Here is a 19950-nt window from a genome sequence, read left to right as displayed (position 1 = left end):
GCCGTCAAGGGAAACAATGGGAATACAATTAAGGTCTTGTGCGGGGTAAGAGGGATAGCTTTTGTTTCTTAGTCCTTTTTAAAAGTAAAAAGCTTTATTAGTAAAATAAAAAAAAAAGAATAACTTTGATGTAGTGATATTAAAAATATAAAAAAGTAATATTTTAATATATTTTAAATAAAAAATATTTAAAAACACGCTACAGTACAATAATTCCCAAAAAACAACCTAAACATCCTTGCTACGTTAATTAGTGAGAGTGGTCCAAATGTGTGCTATCAAGCATCTACACCTTAGAAAAGCGTAAGGGAAACCATGGGAATACAATTAATTAAGGTCCCATATGTGACAATTGCGATCATTTTTGCTTTGCAGTGCTTTTCAAAAATTTAATAGTGTTGAAAAAATATTAAATTAATATTTATTATTATTATCTAATAATTTAATGTTATGAAGTTAAAAATAAAAAAATAAATTTTTTTTTTTAATATATTTAAAATTAAAAAACAATTTCAAAAGATACCCTCCACCGAACACGCAGTGAAGCTTCGTACGGGGGAAGAAAAATATCAGCATCGAACAATTTCTTTTCCAGACTCACATTTCGGTGATAAGACATGTACATGGACTTTGAAGGTTTTGATGACCCGAAGAAATAATTTCAAAAACTCAATATTTTTTTTTTAATTTTTGTATTTTAAAAATATTTTTAAAAAATTAAATTTTTTTATTTTTTTACTTCAAATTAATCATTTTTTTATATTTTTAGATCATTTTAATGTGTTGATGTCAAAAATAAATTTTTAAAAAATATTATTTTGATATATTTCTGAATGAAAAGTATTTTAAAAAACAACCTCAACCATACTCTTAAATATATTTAAATAAAACAACAAAAAGAGTATATTCATCCGAGTAAATTAATATGCCATTTTGTTGCCAAATTTCATAATCTTACCCTCAACAAATACAGCTGAAAGAGCAGTTTAGATGTTTTAAGAAAGTTAACAGTCAACTCCAGTTAAATGATCGAGGAGTAACTTGTGAAATATAAAAACCAAAGGGGCTAAATAATTACGAGAGAGAGAGAGAGAGAGTGAATGAATATAAAAGTTACCCCCTGCTGGAAAAAGAAATTCCACGAGCCTGTATTTTCGAGGCAAATGACAGAATGTTTTTGTCTCGTTATCCTTCGAAAAGTGTCGAACCTTGAAGTACGGAGAACTGCGGAGGATGCTGACCGACTTCAGAGGTAACACGGACGGAAATTAATACCTTAAAGGCAAAGTTTCTTCCTGGAGCCATGGTTGGACCTAAAGCTCCAAACCCAATACGTGTGTGTGCAAGTGCCGAAGGAGTGAAAGAAAGGACGAGGAAGCCTTCAATGGAAGATGGGCTCTTGGAACGAAAGCCCTTCATAATCTGGACCTTGGCCCAATTATGTTTAATGAAATTCCTTCCCCTCTGTTAAAAAACAAATCACATAAGCTAGAGCCCAAGAGAGTGTAAATGGGTGCGGTACCCCGCCCAACCCATTTAACATCTATGGAATCCGTATTTTACAAATTTTATGCTATATTTTAAGAATACATTCTCATACAGTCACATCCCTTCAAGTTTAGCTAAAATCTGTATATGTTATTGCAGAAAAATAATAATAATTTTTTGAAACAAAGTGGTGATTGCGTGCGCTTTTGCAGGATCTACATCCATGGGGGAATAATGGTTGAGCATAAAAAAGGAAAAAGACGAGAGAAATAATAGTTATATGAAATGAATAAAAGAGTATTCGAGCTTTAATATCAACCAATGGCTAATATTATTACATATATTTTCCACTTCTTGACATGACAAACAAATAATATAAAATCAAATTACTTTCCGCAAGCTCGCAGTTTGGCACTTCATGTGTTCACAAATCTGCAGTTTGTCCTAACTTCCCCGTTGACGAAGCTATCAGGATTTGTAATATTTCCCATTTTCACCATAGAATCTGCGAATTGCTGGAAGAAAGCAAGGGAGTCATGAGCATACTTTATCACAAGATTCTTTGTTTCGATTCCAAGCATGCTTGAGTACAGTTCCTGGTCTGAGCTTAGCAGTCCATCTCCTTTCAATAGTAACTGATAGAAAGAGTTGTCAAAAAGATTAGGCGTGGCATAGTCCATCGCTGATATGTTATTGTCCCCAGATCCTCCAGCAGCTGGGCACGTCGATTTCAAGCTGTTGAGATAGGCCTCAGACATTGGACTTGCATCCGAAGTTGTTTCAAAGTCCCCGTAAATCCTTGATCGAAAATTCGCACAACGTGCCATGCCAATAGTGTGCGCCCCTGCAGATTTCACACACAATAATGGGTTCTAAATATTAGAATTGGAATGGTTTTATGAGTTTTAAAGTAGTAGTTCTAAGCAGGGTTACTGTTCCTCCAACTATAACAGAACCGAGCATCCTATTCCTACCTGAAAGAGCTACCAAATCAGTAGCTGAAAGGCCCTGGTAAAGGAACTTGGTCATGATAGATAGCAGACCCTCATCTGCTGTTGGAAGATTTGATGCTGCGAGCTCGAAACTTGCAGTTTTAGAATCTTTCCTTCCCACAGGAACATCCCAGTATGGTCCACCAACCTGTCAACATTGCAACCAATCGAGAAGGAGAAAAATATAAACTCATTCTACCACCAGTACTCCTGCTAGCTAATATATAATGCTGAATTGTATTAGTACCAGAATGACTGCATCTCTTGCGGCGATGGTGAGGATATCTGCACAAGAGACTATTCCAGGGCACTCGGACTCGATCTTGTTCTTAATTCTGTCAATGATTTTAAATCCTTTTAGAGAGTTTGTGTTTGTTAAAGCTTTCTTTTCCCCTTGCAAGGTGATTGTGTCGTCTAGCAAAACTGAACCATCACACCCCTGCACCAATTATGGGACCATACCCTATTAGTTGGCTTGGGTACCATTTAGGATAAAGGATATTAGAGTTGAAGAAAATCAATGATAATGCCAAAAGAAGAGAGATGTGAACCTGAACGAAGCAGTCATGGAAATGTAATCTCAATATCAAAGCTGCATTACGTGGATCAGAAAGAACTTCACATTCCATTTCTTTCTTGACAATCTCAAACACATCGGGGCATGTCGAAGCATAGTGGTCCAAAGTTAAAGGAGGGTCACTTGCATGCAAGCTTCCGCTGAGGATGGAGATAAAAACCAGCATAGCAAGTGGTAATACGGGAAGCTTTGATTCATGAAGGAGAAACGCCATTGTTGCTTCTTTTGCCTTCCTTGAATGATAGTAGAGAAGAGTGGGAGAGATGGGTTGGACTCTGTGAGATATATAAATGGAAAGAAAGTAGATCCTTGCACTTTGGTTTTTGCATGGCCGTTTGAGTATTTTGCATAAAGACCTCCATAGTCAAGAGAGGATGCAACTAATGCAGGCCTGGTTGGTGGGTGCTCCCATACCAAAATCACCAAATAGATACTTGAGATACACCGGAAGAAGTTCCCTGCAGACTTAAATTACTTAAATGATTTGGGCAAGTCACCAAATCTAAAACTGAAAAGCTACTGATTACCCCTCATGTTTTACCCATTCAACTTTCAAAACAATCTTCATATTCATGTCTCTTTCCTTCTCTCCCTCACCAAGGCAATTGTGCATGGCTATGATAATATATGTTTGATTTTATGTTACTGATTGATTTTTAAAGTGTTTTTTTTTTTTTAAATAATAATTTTTTTTAAAAAAATTTATTTTTAATATCCAAAAGATTAAAAACAAATTTATTTTTTAAAAAAAGCATGCCCGACATCTTCAAGAAAATGAGCTGCCCATCTATTATTTTAAAACGTGCGGTAATCTACTTGAACATTTTAGACTGTTATTTGGTGTAGACTTCTTCGGTTGGAAGGTCTACTTTTAACATATGGGGTTACAATAAGATGATTTGATTTTAACAATTTGATTTCCATGAAATTGAAACTAGCACTTGTAGGTGCTAGTTTCCACGCTATCCAGGTCAGTACACACACATCCTTTTCAATAATTCTTCCACAACAACAATGCCTACTCTGCCTTTCTTTCGTGCTATCCAGCCTCTGTACGAGAGCGAATCTAGAGGGAGAAAATCAACTCCATCATTATCGTCAAGTTATTGACCTTGTGTAAAATGATGAAGCATCTTAGTCTGTGAACTATACATTCAAGTTTCCAACTGTTTTCAGTAATGCCCAGACCCCAGGGCTCCGGATTGCCTAATACAATGATGGAAGCATGGAACTAAGCTAGGAGAGGAACCTTTATACAATGGCTGGGCTGACAGGTTAATGACTTGACCTCTACACGGGGTTACCATGGCTGGAGCCAGCAAGAGTGCTTTGTTTTTATGGTTTTTAGTTTTCCTGCTCTGCCAGCGATTGGCGATCACACTTTCACCAGGCAAAAACTTTGCGCTGTACATTCAAACTAAAATGTCGAATTTGGTTCGGAGAAGATCTACTTTGAACAGCTAAACTTTTGTATGAGAGCAAGTTGTCTAAAAAAAAAACATTTTTTTAACATGATACAAAAAAATATAATATAAATTTGGATTCTAAAATCGTAAGTAATTTTTTTAATTAATTATATATTGATAATTCTAATTAAAAAATTAAATTACATTAAAATCTGATAAAATAAATCAATAATATTATAATTAATGAGTGATCTAAATAAAATAAGATCAGATATAGATAATATAAATTAATAAATCAATAACATGAAAAAATAAAAAATCTCATAATAAAATTTCTCAATACATGGGAATCACTGAAATGTAGAAAGCACATATAAACCTAGTGACAACCTGGTTGTTCCCATCATAATAAGTCTTGATAGACCTTTTTTGGGTTGCAAGTTAATGAGTTTAAATTAGTAATTATCTAACATAATAATTCAATAATGAAATAAACCCCTAAACAATATCTGTCGTGCTAGAAAAAATTCAAATTAAAAATAATTATTTAAAATTAAATAAATAAAAAAATAGAATAATAAAAAAAAACTTCATGTTAAAATTCATCTATGTAACTTGAATCTTAAATTTTTGTATATTATTGACAGATTCTCTCTTGATTTCAAACATGTCGTTCTTTTTTATTTGGATGAATTATTGAGCCTACAATATATAGTTAGAAAGTTTTATATGTCTAATTTTTATCCCAACTTTAATCGAAGCACAATTCTACCGATAACTCTAGATATATCCCAAACAGTACGCGAAGATATTGTTTGACATATTTAACAATATTAGTTTGCTAAATTTCACCCTATGAATCATGGGAGAGTGGGAGCAACGAAAACACATGGATCAGAGCAAACAATGCTCGGAACAACCAAGTCTGGGGCCTGAGTTAGCATTAGACACCAGGGATGATCAGTTTGTCAATGTATGAATTATGCACTTGTGTTAAATAAAATCCCAACATGCACTCGTTATACCTCTATAAAGTATGAACGGAAAAATGTCGAGCAGAAAACTTGCATGCAGTTTCAGTGCAAGGTGAAAAATACAAGTCAATGATGGAAACCAAAATCAACAATCTTCCTGCTCATGTCTTTCAAAATTCTTGCAGGAACAAAGTATTACTAGCGAGCTAAATGAGCACTATAAGCTTAAAACACATCAGGTATACATATCAGAATCAAAAGGATAATTCTTAATCGAAGTGAACCTTGAAGATTTATCCTTGGCATCTCCAATTGTGCTTAAGTCAAAGCCAGGCAACACATTCCTCTGCAGCAGAGACTTCACCATAGCCACCACATAAACACCATATCGAGGCCATGAAACACAAAGAGTTCCTCTGATTTTCCTCATCTGACATCTGGCCAACAGAGCAGCTGCCAAGCCATCCAGCACACTTCCTGAAGGGAAATAGTCTAAACCTTTCAATAATGATGAACCTCCACAAACATCACCATCCAGCCCTTTCCTCTCTGCTGATGTCTCTAGCTTGAAAACATATGTCTCATCTGGTGCGAGCTTACCCCGGAAATTCTGGCTCTGAACTGAATCCATTATTAGAACCCTCTTGGGAATAATTTGATCACCAATAAGCAACTTAGCAACTGCATTGGATCTCTCAGCACTGATAGAGCACTGAACCAAGACAACAAGTGTCAAATTGTCCATATCATTGAGGGCATAGATATTGCAAGACTTGTCACCAAGTGAGGGCTCAGTTGAGTTCCCTGAGAAAGGGATCTCAGGTAGTACAAGACTGCCAATTAGGGTCTTTGAGGATATATGATGGAAGATATACAGAGAAGCGGAAGATAGTGCAATGATGAGGAGAGAAGGGCAGAGAGGTTGATCGGGTTTAGGATTAGAGAACAGCAGGGAAGGAGACGAAAGTGGTGGTGACGGAGTTGCAAAGTTGTCCAGATCTTCCTGAAAGAACCTTGAAGGGGGCGGGAGCTCTGTAAGTACATCTTCCATCTCTTACTCACAGCAAATCAAACAACCTGCAAATGGATGTATTTACATGATCAGTGTCATTTGATTACAGATGAAAATGGATGCCTTGTGCTAGTTAGTTCAAAAGTCTATCAGTTTGAATGTAATGAAAATCAAATAGAAACAGCAAAGATTACTCTTTCTTACTGAAGACTAATTTGTGAGATAGTTTTGGGCCTCGAGCTTACAAGAACGCAATTATGCTAACACCATCACATTTGTAAATAAAGCGCGTAATTTGAAAAAAGCATAGTTCACCTTCCCTCCAAGGCCCTTATATTCCAGAACATTTATACTAAAAAGTGTTGTATAGCCAATTTCAGGTTAATCTATAGCAATGCCAATGTAAATAACCTCCCTGGTTTGGAGAAAAATTAAGTGGATCTTCATTGTCATAGCTAAGATTCACTCTTCCTTTTTGGAGAGTAAATATAATAGAACATGACTTTGACAGTACTGACAAAAGAAACCTAATTACCTTCATAAGTCGTATGTATTGAAGCATATTTCAAAAGAAGGTCCTTAAATCGCACACACTTTCCCGAGTGGAAATAACTGTCCCTCTGAGTACTAGTTTAATTATTCAAATATGCAGTTTTTTTGGATTTAATAGTAGCAAAATAAGGAACCAACCTCAAACTCCCTTAGGTCGATAAAAATAAGTTGACAATACAATACGGAGCTTCCTAAATCTCAACATTCTCAAAAGAAATAATAAATCCCCAAACTCTACTGCAGCACATTGAAAACACAGATGCCCTTTGAACTTGAGATTGCTTTTCGATCACTGGCACAAAAATTGACGAGCGCAATAAAATTGAAATTTCTATTCATCCAAAACCTAATTCTGATATATATAAAGATCTAAAGCTAATTGCTAAAACCCATTATTAGTCAAAGGAAAAGGAAGCTCAAGAGACAAAATAATTGATATTCTCGCATCCAGTTAATGCAATCTCTAGCCCAATAATCAGTAGAAGAAGAAGAAGAAGAAATAACTGACTTCAAAGAAAAAGGAGAAGAACAGCTCACATAAGAACGATGTCGTCGCGTAGGGAAGGAGCTTATCAAACTGGTAAACCACTCTCGCACTGCGGTTGTCTATTTGTTATATAGTACACACTTTTTAAACATGTTTGGTTGGACTTGGAGTTGTGAGCTTTTTCGGTTGTCTTTGAAAAATAAAAATAAAAATAAAATAATTTTTTTTATTAATTATGATCTTTAAAAAATATATATTTAATTGAAATCATTGTAAAATATATTTTTATATATAAAATAAATAAAAAATATAATATTTTAAATTTTACAAAACTAAAAATCTAAATACAATTATATATAGGGTTCAATATAAAAACCATAAATTATTTAAATAACAAGAAATGATGCTAACACAACACTAAACATTATTTTAATGTATCATAATATAATGACCAATTATATTTTTATGTTTGGGTGTTTGATTTTTAAAATGGTAATGTAGAGGATTATTATAATTACTAGTTATATTATAATCATTATAAAAAAAAGCTACGTAATGATTAAAGAATAATTATATAGGGACCTAACTGTAAAAATGTTTTTATCATAAAGAATAAAATGTAATTCTTAAAAATCTAAGGACCAAAAGACTTTTAAATAAATACCAGCTCTTGAAAAATATAGGGACTAAATTTATTTTAAAAAAAATCTCAAGGATTGAATTCAAACTTTATAAAAACCTTCCTTACTTTATTAAGAATTTTTATAACCAAACAAAGTAATATAATGCATCAATCCATTCTATTACATTATATATATATATATATATATATATATATATATATATATATATATATATAGTTTGTGTTGTTTTTCCTAAATATAGTGCAATTAAGTTTGTAATTGAGGGTTTTTAATGTTATAGGTATTATGAACTATATGTATAATGCATCGTTAATTTTATTTTCTCGAGCAATGTTAATTTCTAAACTATGTTAAATAACTTGAATTATGTTGTTTCATTTATTTATTAAATATGTCATTAGCAATTAATTGTGAAAGCTAATAATATATATATCATCATTACCTTCAAATCATCAGTAACGACCAGAGATTCCTTCTTTATGCTAAGAACATTTATTATTCACTTTTTTTTTCTCGGAAAAACTGGGCAATTCCTTCACAAATCTTTCTATAAAATAATTTTTTATATATATTATTAATATAGATGTCCAGATCAGCTGACATGTATATTAATTAATTTCATGAACCATAAAATTAATAACTATATAAACCTTTAATAATTATTATATTAGCAATTATAAAATTCAAATTTAAAATTATTAAAAAATAAATTTTTTAATTTCAACTCGAGCAACTACTGGATAGTTACCTATAAAATAATTCTTGTTTCTCCTTGTCCTCGCCGTAACATGATGCCCTTAAATGGCGCCACAATCAAAGCATTTGCCACGATTCTCTGCCTTTGTTTTGCTGCAATTCAAGCACAACGCCATGTGCTTGCAAATTTGCAATCGCTGCGAAGTGTTATATTTATATTAAGTGCGATATAGTCATTTTTTAATTGACGGTAAGGAATTGTAGAAGCTTCTCTTCTCTCTTTCTTTTATTTGAACCAAAATTTATCTTCTAAAATAACTTCTGATAGGGTAAAAATTGATCATTGTACTGTCTAAAAATTCATGAAATAACTTCACAAAAAAAAAATCATTTTTTATATCTATCATCCTGAACACTTTTACAAAAAAGAAAAATATTAATTTAATATCAATAATGATTTCATTAAGTTAATTTCAATTTTTTTTTAAATTAATATATGAATATTATTTAGAGATAAATTGATATTTTTGCTAATTTATAGACTTTTTAAAATTTCTCTATAAATAGTAAGTTATGCCTCTTATTTTTAAGAGTTATAATATGTTAGACATAAAAACTATATAAGTTAGATAATAAAGAGCTAGCACTTTAGATTAAGGGCATTCACGGTCCGGTTCGGTCCGGTTTTAACCCAAAAATTCAACCAAACTGAAAAATAATAGTCCTTGTTAATATAACCTGAACCGAATCGAGAACCGGTTCAAACCGAATTGGTTTTGTTCGGTTCAGGTTGGTTTTTAGCATCCAAAACTAGAAAAACCGAAGCATTTTTGTTGCTGCCGTTGTATACCTTAATTTGGGTTTTGTGCCAATGAAGAAACGAGATGTTGTACTACATCTTGAATATATTGCCATTTAGGATGAATCTAAAACTTCCAAAAAGCAAAAAAATCTCAAAAATATTTACAGGAAGACAATGAAACAATCTTAGTGCCTCATCTATGTCCCAAGAAAAGTTTGTAGCGGCCAAAACCATCACTATTTTATGATGCCCATCTTCAAAAGTGAGGTTATTATTTACACCATCTACCTGAACCAAAAGTTCAGATTTGACATTTCGAGATGATTCATGTTCCCTTGAAGCACTAAAGATTGAGATCATGAAGGGTTAGGGGAAAATGGAGGGGGGCGGCTGTAAGGTTATGGAAAAAGGAAGGGGCGGCTGGAAGGGTTACAGGAAAAGGAAGGGGGAGAGGGGGAAGGGGAAAGGGAGTGGAGCGGCTGTGAGGGTTAGGGTATTTTCTTTTTATACTTTTTTTTTAGATTTAATTAAACTAGTTCGATTTGATCCGGTTTAATCAGTTTAAGTTTTTTTAAACCAGAACCGAACCGGACCGGTCAGTTTTTTAATTTTTTAATTGGTTTATTCGGTTTTTTTATCGGTTTGGTTTTTTCGGTTAATTTTTTTTTGGTTTTTTTGGTTTAATCGATTGGTCGGTTTTTTTGAATACCGCTACTTTAGATATGACAATATCTCTTTTCTAAATATGAATTTGAGAGTTTCTTACTGGTGATTTATATACATTATATTTGGGAACCGAACAATTGGACGGTTTGTGATTTGTAATAATTCAGACTTTAAAGAATTATTCAATGTTAAAAAAGATCAAATTTTCATGTAATAAATACTTAAATAACTCTAGATTTTTTTAACAAGATTCTAAAAACTCTTAAATAATTTTATTTCATAATTTTCATTGCATGTATAGATAACCCAACATATTCTTTTAAAAATTCATCATCCAGGTTTAAAAAGCTAACGAATGTACACTTAGCATTTTTTTGTGGACCATACGTGATCAAGTTAAATGTAATTAAAAGTTAAAACAACAATATATATAGTAATAATAATTATTCAAACTAAAAGAAAACAAGAATAAAAGATGACTTTATTCAAATTATATATATAAAAAATGATTAGCTCAATTTCCTCCACTTTCTCACAATCCAAAATAAATCTCCACTTCTGATTTTAAAAGGTAAAAATATTGTTTTTTTGATTTCTTTGTTGCTTTTCTATTTTTAATCTTCTTACTCAACGAATCATGATCCACACAAATTTATTATTTTTTTTACAACTTTCATTCTATTTTCTTTTAATTTGAAAAAAATGATGTTATGATTTTCTTATTTTATTTTATAATTTAATTTAACATATGGCCGCCGAAAGATGACGAAGCATGAATAAATTTAGCTTCGAAAATCAGAAGCACTCAATTCATAAAATCTTGAAAAATAGGTACTTAAACAGAGAAAATAAAAGTACATGTGCTTGTATAGAATATAGAAACACGATTAGAAATAAAAACAAGTGTCTGTGCTCCCATGACATGGAAGTTTGCATGCTGATATTGATTGCAGAAAAATTGGAAGTTCAAGAACTCAAACAGAAAAAACAAAAGTAAAGATTACTAAAAACGTAACAATGTCCTTTTGTTTTGCTCGTATAATCTTGTTTCGCCCCAACAGAATGTAGAAAAGAAAAACACTGGTCATCGATATATGGCAGTACCTGTGAATACGCACACAGGCTTGTTGAATTGCCTTGCTTAAACTGCTGGTTTGGGGCTCTGAATTCATTCTCCCATATTCTTTCACTCACAAAATAAAACAAACAGGTTAAGTTTGATGCAGGCATTGCAAAAGACTACGGTCCGAATGCACTTCAGGGAATTCGGATCGTGGTTAGTAACTTAATGCCACGCAACAATGACTTGAATCAAAATCTAAAAATACATGAACAGTTAATCAAAATCAGTTAACAATAATGTCTAAACATACATGAACAGTTCATCAAAATCAATTAACAATGTCTTGATTCAAAACAAGGTTAGTTTCCTTGGGGCAAGAGAGAGAGATCAACAATAAACCCTAAAAAATGGCAGCAGACCCAAGTCTTACAACTATGGTAAGTTTTTCTTACAACAAATCATTGGCGAGAAAAATCAAATCCGACGTGGCGAATGAATAATCAAAACTATTTTCCTATTCTTATCTTTCCCTCCTGCTTTGGCATCCGATCTTAAATCTACACAGGCCCTTGATCGAGAGATAAGTTTCTGATCATGTTCCATCTTCGGAAAAGAACACCTCCAGTATTTGAAACCACAATCGTGCTTCATCTGTTAAAAAATGCCAGAAACAGATCTTTCCTCTCAATTTTGGTTAGAAAAATGACTAGAAAAGGCACAATTAAATGTTATGTGACCTTGGATTATGATTTATACCAATACATTACACTCACAACTGGAGTAAATTAGCGTCTTTCCTCGTAAAGAAAAATAAAAAAAGAAAGATGAGATAACTTACCAGACTATTTCTTAGTATCACTAGTCTAGTTTTTTATCAATCTTCATGTTCATCTTCGCCCTCAGAATCTGCATAATAGGAAATAGAGGGAGAAGCAATACAGGATTAACCACCAAGATAAAGAGGCCGGGTAGAAAAGTAGAATAAAATTTTCCTTAAAATAGGTTATCCTAATATGATTTGCAAAGTCCCATACATCATTGGTTAGCGATATAGGCTAAGTTTAATCTGAGTTTTCTTAACCAAATTCTCAAGCTGGATAATTTAATCCTCACCAAAAAATGACTTCAAATGTGTTTCCTCATTCTCAATTTCATGCTGCAACTATGTCTGTCTATACAAACATTACAATATAAAACCATGCAATCAACATGTTTTTCATGCATACCTGATCGAACATCATCACTAAGTTGGCCCCTTGCTTGGATTTGCTTAACAAGCATCCGATACATCAGGACCCACCAATAAATATGTAGAACAAGCAAGCCGTAAAGGAGAGTGTTGAACACATAATAATAGATTGGACCATCCACTGCGTGTTTTTCCTTGTCCAAGTTCAGGAGAACTTCATAGCTGCATCAAGGGGAGAAAATATATGAATTCTTCTGTAAAGTATTAAAAAGTTTATAAATACCAAGAAATTAACAAGCAACAAACCAAGATAGTTAATGAAGAAGAAGATGGTGGTCAATAATTCCTCAAAACACTAGCCATACATGAAGGTAAACTTTTAAAATGAATTTACTTTATTCTCAGAAGTTGAAATGCAGATAAAAAAGTATTGTTCTTTCATGATAAACAAACTTGTCCATAAAGTTAAATAATATGAAGGACTCATGGTTTCCAGGTCCGAATTGCAAAGCCAAAAGCCAGTAAAATGAAATACTTCCTGAAGGAGCACATTCATTACGCATTATCAAATTTAGATGTTGATTGTTCAGCGCTATGACCCCGCAAAAAGATAGGCATGCATATCAGACTCAAAAAATTCAACAGTTGGTATAGCTTAGGCATCAATCTATACAAACCTTGTACTCCAAAGGACCCAGAACGGATAGTAAATGAGCCGCAGCAAGATCCAAGACAAAACAAAAAGAATAAATGCAAAGCTAGCAATCCCTTCAGCACCACTGTATTTGGACATCTTTCCTACCTCTAAAAATACATCACTAGCATCATGAATAGCTAAAACAATTGAGCCAGCACGACCAAACCTGCAAGAAACAGAGAAATTGGAATAGAAATGAGAAAGCTTTATGAACCTTTGATGGTGTCACTGCAGCCACTGAGTTCTATGAAGCTTCTGCATAAGTATTATATTTGAATGGGCAGCATAGTTATGATTTCCATATTTTTTCTAATAAAAAGACCCAAGGAACTTCCTCAGTTAAATATTACTGAACCAAAGAAAAACCTGAACCACAATACCTTAATATGTAGGACAGCACAATGAGAATGACAGTGGCAACATGATGACTCATGGACACCCCAAAATCTGAACGCCTTGTCTCCCAAAAAATCAGAGCAAATATGGAGTACGTGTAAAATCCAGCAGCATACATATATGCTCCTTTCAATTTTAACCTGAAATTCATTAAGCTGTCATTTCTTTCCCATTCAAAGTACAAATCAATAAAGGAACAGCTTGAGCCAAACAAATAATTGAATAAGAAAACCACAGCAATATGATATGCAGTTTATAAATCTTACTTCATTTTTTGGTCTGGCCAGACCTGACTTCCTGGCCCTACCCAAAAATATTTTGTATTACCAAACCAAGGCTCATCATAAGTAACATACAAAACCAGAATTTCTGCTGAAAGAAAATATATGCATTTCCAAGCTGACTCCTTGAATTTTCCTATCTTCTTCCTTCTGTCATCTGGCTGAGCATCCAGCATCTGATGCTCCTTTCCAAAAATCAAGCGTTCTGCTAGTTTCTGCAACAAAGAGAAGGAGAAACAAAGAGCTGAGAAACAGCATACTAGCGACCATCGAAGTGCGAGAAAAGGAAAATTTTCAAGTACAAAAGCAGCCCTTTTTGCAATTTTATGTTGTATTTGTAAATGTGGTAGAACCTGGCAACACTTACCAAATATTGCTAAATTCATTACTAATTGATTTGTCTTACAATGACACAGTGGTATCAAAGAACAGATGCTTATGAAAGAGGTGGATCACAGGGAGAAATGTTTACAGCTCGGAAGAGCCCTCAACAACTGAAAAGATTTCAAACTTTTTCTGGAATCTAGGTGTTTGGAAGCACGAATCATAAGAAATGATCAAGCAGCTGGACAGGGAGTAAGCTCCATCAACGATAACTTATGCTAAGATAATTATGCAACTGGATCATCTAAGCATTTGGTTATTTCCAGCAGCAGCTATATAAATCACTTCATAGAAGACTTTTCCAATCCTATTATGCTACTCAAGAAATGGGGTGACAAGATTCATGAATTTCCCAAGAGCAGCGAATGCCATGCAAGGAATAAGGGTTTGGAATGAACAGAAATAACAACATACAAAACCAAGCTTCAAAGTCAGACAAACTACAAGATGCAAGCTAAGCTAAGGTTTGTTCAAGCTTGGTCCAAAGTGGACAGCCATTGAACATAATCAAGAAAACAAGATGGATTTCAGGTTTGAACCAAAAATTTATAGTGTCAAATAAGGCTTGTCAATGAATATTGATGGCAACTTTACAACTGATTCATATCTCATATAAGGTTATTAGATGTTTGAACCCCGGGATCACTAAACTGAAGCAAAAATGCATATAAATTCTAGGAGTAGTAAACAAGAATATCTATAATACTTCAGATCAGCCAATTGCTTCTCAGATGTAATTAGCTCAATACTTCAAAAAGAAATAAATTACCAAAATCGAAAACATCGTAGTTATCACGATCATTTTCACTCAAATTACTTCTTTAATCAATAAATGACTGCAAGATTCAATTATTCACTTAAAGAGCAAAACATCTCACTAAACTAAATCCAATGAAGTAAAAAGAACCCAAAACAAGCCAAAAAAAAAAAAAAACTAAGAAACTAAACCAATGAAGGCAAAAACTTGAACTAAACCGATACAAAAAAAAGGAAACAAAACAATAAAAAAACACTATCAAATGTTTCAAATAAAGTACCTGGAAGACAAATCTGTCGAGAAAGAATCGAACAAAGGTGAAAAAGAGAGAAAAAAGTGGAAGGACAATGTAATCTTCATAAGCTGGATAAGATTCATGTTCCCATTGGATTGATTTCGCGTATTCCATGAAACCCATCTCGGGTTTTGACCTTTTCTTCCTTCCGATTTATCCAAGATTGGATTTTTCTAGCGTTTTTGTAAAATCACATACACAAAAACACTAGCAAAGCTAATGCCTCTCTCTCGCTCTCTCGCTCTCTCTCGCTCTCTCTCTTTTACCTTGGTCTCATACGTTTACTCTGTGTCTTTCTAAAAAAGGGTGCGGTGATTCTGTCGAAGAAGTGAGAATTCACGGAAACATACTACAGATTGCCTCGGATGAGTCCACAGATTATTATTTTTTCCTCTCATTTAGATCCCAATGAATATTTGTAAACAATTTAGTCTCCAACGTATACTGGATCTTCAATTAAATCCTTCTGTCAACCAATTTGCAAGAATCTTCTCACTTGAATTCCCAAAATTAATTTACACAGTTGTAGGCATATATATATTTGTTGAAAGTGGAGGATTCATAAAGATGCGTTAGGGACCCAGTTGGTAAAGAATATAGGTTGGTGACTTAATTAGGAAAAGTTGTTGTCCAGATGACTAATAAAGCTGTTTGAGAGTGCAGCTCAAAAATACTTTTTATTTAGAAATATATTAAAATAATAATTTATTTATTTATTTTTAAAATTTTATTTTTAAAATCAATATATCAAAATAATAAAAATATAAAAAAATTAATTTTTTTAAAAATACAATTTCAAACATGATTAGAGGTTATCCCAGTATATGCCAAAGTTATCCTCCAAGTTGGTTATTCGGGTTTCCAATTTGGTCCTCTGCTCTTATTGATGTATTTTCTAAAATGGACATGGTTTTGATTTGGTTTGACGAAATTAACCCTGCAAGTTATGGATTTGTTGACTTTAAAGTTCGAGGAAAGTGACCGTTTTATTGGATAGAACATTGGAAAGGTTCATTCGGGGACAGATGCTTGCGATCCAGGCTGTGTGGCGCAAAAAAAAAAGAAAACTATAAATTTTATAGCTTTACAAATAATTACTTTATCCGAAATATATCTGAAAAAAAGTTATTTATATTAAAAAATAATTTTTATATGCTGATATAAAAAATAAATTATTTTAATATATTTCTAATAAAATATATTTTAAAATTCAACAATTATAATAATATTAAAATAAAAAACCGGCCTTAAATGAAGCATGATTGAGTGAAGAGAGTGAAATGGTTAGGTCATTGAATATTGGATGCTAATTAAATCCAATATTCCGACCTTTAAACAACATTTGTATGCTTGTCAGTGACTGCATCAGCTTCCGAGGACCACATGCTTATGCTATGCCAAGAGGCATCTTAGGCTTGACTCTTTCTGTATTGATGACGTGGTAATTGCAAATTACACTAAAATGTCACGTGCTGCTGTGCCGAGCGCTCATGAGTTGTGGAAATGTGACATCTTTGACGCTATCGTATCGCCCTCTGTTTTTCCGAGTTTGACTTTATCTCTCAATATTATTAATTGAATCTTATTCATCATTTAATATCGTAGATTAATAAATTATATATACAAAAACACGCCATTATATTTAAATGATTGAAGAAGTCATGCTAGAATTGTTTTCGTACTGATTTGAGACTGGAGGTGCCAGGCTATATCGTGGAGAGGCTATACCGTACAAAGAATTTTAGTGTAAAAAACTATTGGGTAAACAATTAAAGAAAGAATGAACAAGCAACTTGATAGCGAGAGCATACGGGCAAGGAATTTCGAGATTTCTATTGGGTAAATCCTGATCTTAAGGATTTTATTTGGAGCTCAGACAGATCAGGCATTCGGGATTTCAATTAAGCAAATTGGGAGACTTTTGTGGTACAGGCACAACGCCTGGGTTTTAGGTGATATTTCAATGATTTGCTTGATGGAATCCACTCGAGAGGAGTGTGAATCAAGAGACCTCATCGTTTAACACAAACAGCCTCTTAAGGTGGCCGGAAGAACAAATAAAAAACCGACGTGAGGAATTAGGCTGGTATCCAGTAGGGAAATGAAAGAAGCATGATGGCTATGATGCTATTCATGCCGCACTGATCATCATATAAACACAATTCGGAATGTCATGTCTGAACTGTTAATGATTGACTCATCCTTCCTATTTAATGATCCTCCATCCAGGAGGGTTTTCCAAAGATGAATCACATCATGGAACGATTCCAAAAGAATTGTCAAATCTGCTTTCAAATGAAAATCAAGAAAAATACATTATTCATCAAATAGTTGGAATTTCATAATAAAAAAATCGAGCACCTCATGTGATTATAATTGAAATCAAAGCTTGTTTTCTCCGACAAAAATTATTAATCAAAAAGGGGTTAAACCAGGCACGTTCTGCTAAATACATGCAGGATATGTGTTTTCGGATGTAGCATCCTCAAATAGAATCCACTTTTAGAATGTCATGTGACAGTATCTTCTAACAAATTATTATCTAATACTCTCATTTCTACCACAGCAGCATACAGATCTGGTTCGTCTCCCTGAAAAACTATCAGCAACAATGCAACGAGTCGAAACAGTTTGAACTCGACATGAATGATCAACAAGAACATTGTGAACTAATGATGATGATCCCTGAATAGCAAAACCACAAGAACCAGTAAACCATACATTATCTAGCCTTGCTGTCTATTGTATTTTGTAACTGTATTTCAGTGCAAGTAGAAATGATGCACATAATGGAATTAGTCCTCAAAAGCCATGCTGTCTATTGTTATTGTGGTCTGCTCCTAACGCAGAAGCAGCCACATAGATAATAAGTCAGGCAAGAAACAAAAAACAGGATATGACCTACTTTGGCCACAAATTCAGGAAGATGAATTGATAAAATAACTAAAGGAAGGGAAACAAGGTGCACCAAAACAGCAATATAGTTACTCCTCAACTATCAGGACAGCTGCTTCTTTTGCTTCTTTCAATGTCATATTATATCGGTGGTTGCTGCAGTGCTGATACTTAAGAATCGGTACAATGCTGATGGTCATCAGGGTCATTAGATTTGCTATTTTTATTCAAATCCAGTGGCCTTAATGACCATCGGCAGATACCAATGCTCGGATCATAGGCATTCTAGATTTCCCCTGCAACAGGAACCACTTTCTAAGTAGAATAGTTACTGTCACATTCTCCGAAGATTGTCCTCCAGCAAGGTAAAAGACATAAACATACTTTTTGTAGAGACGAGAAATGGCAACACAAGGACAGGGGAAGCTAAATCAAAATGACCTTTTGCCAACCTGATCCTATCCAGCTTGATACAAAATGCCAAAACCCAGTTGGGTTCTCTGCATGTTACACAAGAAAAGGCTGCTCGTTGCTGATGAAAGACAGAGGATTAAAGGAGTGAAAATTAAAGTGCATAGTAAAAGGCATTGTTGTAGCCTATTTATGAAAATGGGTCTCACATTCCCCTATCTGTTTGTGGAGTGGGGCACATCTGTATTGCTACCTTGAATGCTGCTCTTTATTTATGGAATGGCCAGAGAAATAAAGGAAGAGGTATTTTTTCAAGAGAGAGGTCTAATAAGCGAGTGACTTGCCCCACTTCATTCAATTTAAGGACTTGGATTTTTGCTCTATTTGATCAGACAGATTTCCCTCGTTTATCTCTCTTGCCTGTCCTCTAGTAATTCAAAGCAGAGAAATAGTGATGCTAGGATTTACAGGCGGTGAAAGTTGCTTGGTAATTCAATAATGAAGCTTTGATGTACCTGTGGGAGGGGTCTCTTCGTCCTATGCGTGGAAAAGTGCGTTTGGTTGATCATATACGGGTCTGACAGACAAAGATATAAGTGATTTTCCAAGGTGATATTGAATGCTATAACCATTTCTCCAGCTACTTTCTTTAGTCCTCTTCTTCAAAGTTTGTTGTGTTGCGCTTTTCTTTTCTACTCTACTCTACTCTACTCCTCCAGATATCTACACTAATGGAGTTCTCCCAAATTCTAGGATGCACAGAGGAGTATAGTGGGGCCAATGGCAGTGAGTCTGGGTGGACAAAATATATTGCCTCCCCCGTCAAAGAAAACGACTTCGATGATGATAATGCTGATAGCAAGAATAAACAAGGAGATTGCAGAAAAGGTAATTATGGGAATGATGATGGTGGTGGTGAGAGTGATGATTCCATGACCTCAGATGCCTCTTCTGGTCCAAGTCATCCTGAACTTCCATGCAGGAGCAGTAAGGGAAGTGTTAACATAGGTCCTTCCAAGTATGCAACTAGCAAAAATTCATCAAAAGCAAAACTTCAGAAACAAGTGAAGGAAAGAGATGGATCAGCAAGGATCAGAGTAGAAAATGAAGTATCAGTTCTCAAGGCAAATAGTGCTGCTAGTTATGTGCAAAGTGGAACCAAGGTAAGAAAATCAGAAAGTTGAATCATTAGAAGAAGAGATGTGCTCTGGTTTCCTCTCTCTTGCTTTCGCTTGTGCCAGAAATGTAGAAAATTTTTAAGTGCTGATGTTCTTCAGATGTCTACA

At 33.9% G+C, this 19950-nt stretch overlaps 3 protein-coding genes across 4 annotated transcripts; all 3 read right to left on the bottom strand.

The window, feature by feature from the left end:
- Positions 1 to 1758: 1758 nt before the first annotated feature.
- Positions 1759 to 3452, bottom strand: LOC133695809 (peroxidase 11). Its single transcript, XM_062117753.1, has 4 exons — positions 3032 to 3452; positions 2728 to 2919; positions 2463 to 2628; positions 1759 to 2332 (listed from the first exon to the last, which is right to left on the bottom strand). The coding sequence occupies exons 1-4, from the start codon at positions 3269 to 3271 to the stop codon at positions 1905 to 1907; spliced, it is 1026 nt and encodes a 341-aa protein (XP_061973737.1). The 5' UTR covers positions 3272 to 3452; the 3' UTR covers positions 1759 to 1904.
- Positions 3453 to 5451: 1999 nt separating this feature from the next.
- LOC133696036 (uncharacterized) lies at positions 5452 to 7644 on the bottom strand. 2 transcript variants are annotated; one of them, XM_062118051.1, is made up of 2 exons: positions 7539 to 7644; positions 5452 to 6514 (listed from the first exon to the last, which is right to left on the bottom strand). In XM_062118051.1, exon 2 carries the CDS (start codon positions 6486 to 6488, stop codon positions 5673 to 5675), a length of 816 nt encoding a protein of 271 aa, XP_061974035.1. In that variant the 5' UTR covers positions 6489 to 6514; positions 7539 to 7644; the 3' UTR covers positions 5452 to 5672. The 2 variants fall into 2 exon arrangements, with proteins under 2 accessions (XP_061974035.1, XP_061974036.1); XM_062118052.1 differs by having other exon boundaries at positions 7510 to 7574.
- A 3988-nt stretch (positions 7645 to 11632) lies between these two features.
- On the bottom strand, positions 11633 to 15881 carry LOC133695745 (ceramide synthase 1 LOH3-like). The gene is made up of 7 exons (XM_062117690.1): positions 15344 to 15881; positions 13908 to 14137; positions 13626 to 13781; positions 13226 to 13411; positions 12586 to 12770; positions 12198 to 12265; positions 11633 to 12010 (listed from the first exon to the last, which is right to left on the bottom strand). The coding sequence occupies exons 1-6, from the start codon at positions 15479 to 15481 to the stop codon at positions 12234 to 12236; spliced, it is 927 nt and encodes a 308-aa protein (XP_061973674.1). The 5' UTR covers positions 15482 to 15881; the 3' UTR covers positions 11633 to 12010; positions 12198 to 12233.
- Between the last annotated feature and the right edge of the window lie 4069 nt (positions 15882 to 19950).

Source organism: Populus nigra, chromosome 6 (assembly GCF_951802175.1).
Source record: "Populus nigra chromosome 6, ddPopNigr1.1, whole genome shotgun sequence".
NCBI lineage: Eukaryota > Viridiplantae > Streptophyta > Magnoliopsida > Malpighiales > Salicaceae > Populus > Populus nigra.
This window is presented reverse-complemented; position numbering and strand designations above follow the sequence as displayed.

Coding starts and splice junctions, on each gene's coding strand:
- LOC133695809 (XM_062117753.1), bottom strand. CDS start 3,271: ATGGCGTTTCTCCTTCATGAATCAAAGCTTCCCGTATTACCACTTGCT. Junction 2,920..3,031: donor TCCATGACTGCTTCGTTCAG/GTTCACATCTCT, acceptor TAATTGGTGCAG/GGGTGTGATGGTTCAGTTTT. Junction 2,629..2,727: donor CAAGAGATGCAGTCATTCTG/GTACTAATACAA, acceptor CAATGTTGACAG/GTTGGTGGACCATACTGGGA.
- LOC133696036 (XM_062118051.1), bottom strand. CDS start 6,488: ATGGAAGATGTACTTACAGAGCTCCCGCCCCCTTCAAGGTTCTTTCAG.
- LOC133695745 (XM_062117690.1), bottom strand. CDS start 15,481: ATGGGTTTCATGGAATACGCGAAATCAATCCAATGGGAACATGAATCT. Junction 12,771..13,225: donor TGGGTCCTTTGGAGTACAAG/GTTTGTATAGAT, acceptor CCCTTGATGCAG/CTATGAAGTTCTCCTGAACT. Junction 12,266..12,585: donor TAGTGATGATGTTCGATCAG/GTATGCATGAAA, acceptor CCTATTATGCAG/ATTCTGAGGGCGAAGATGAA.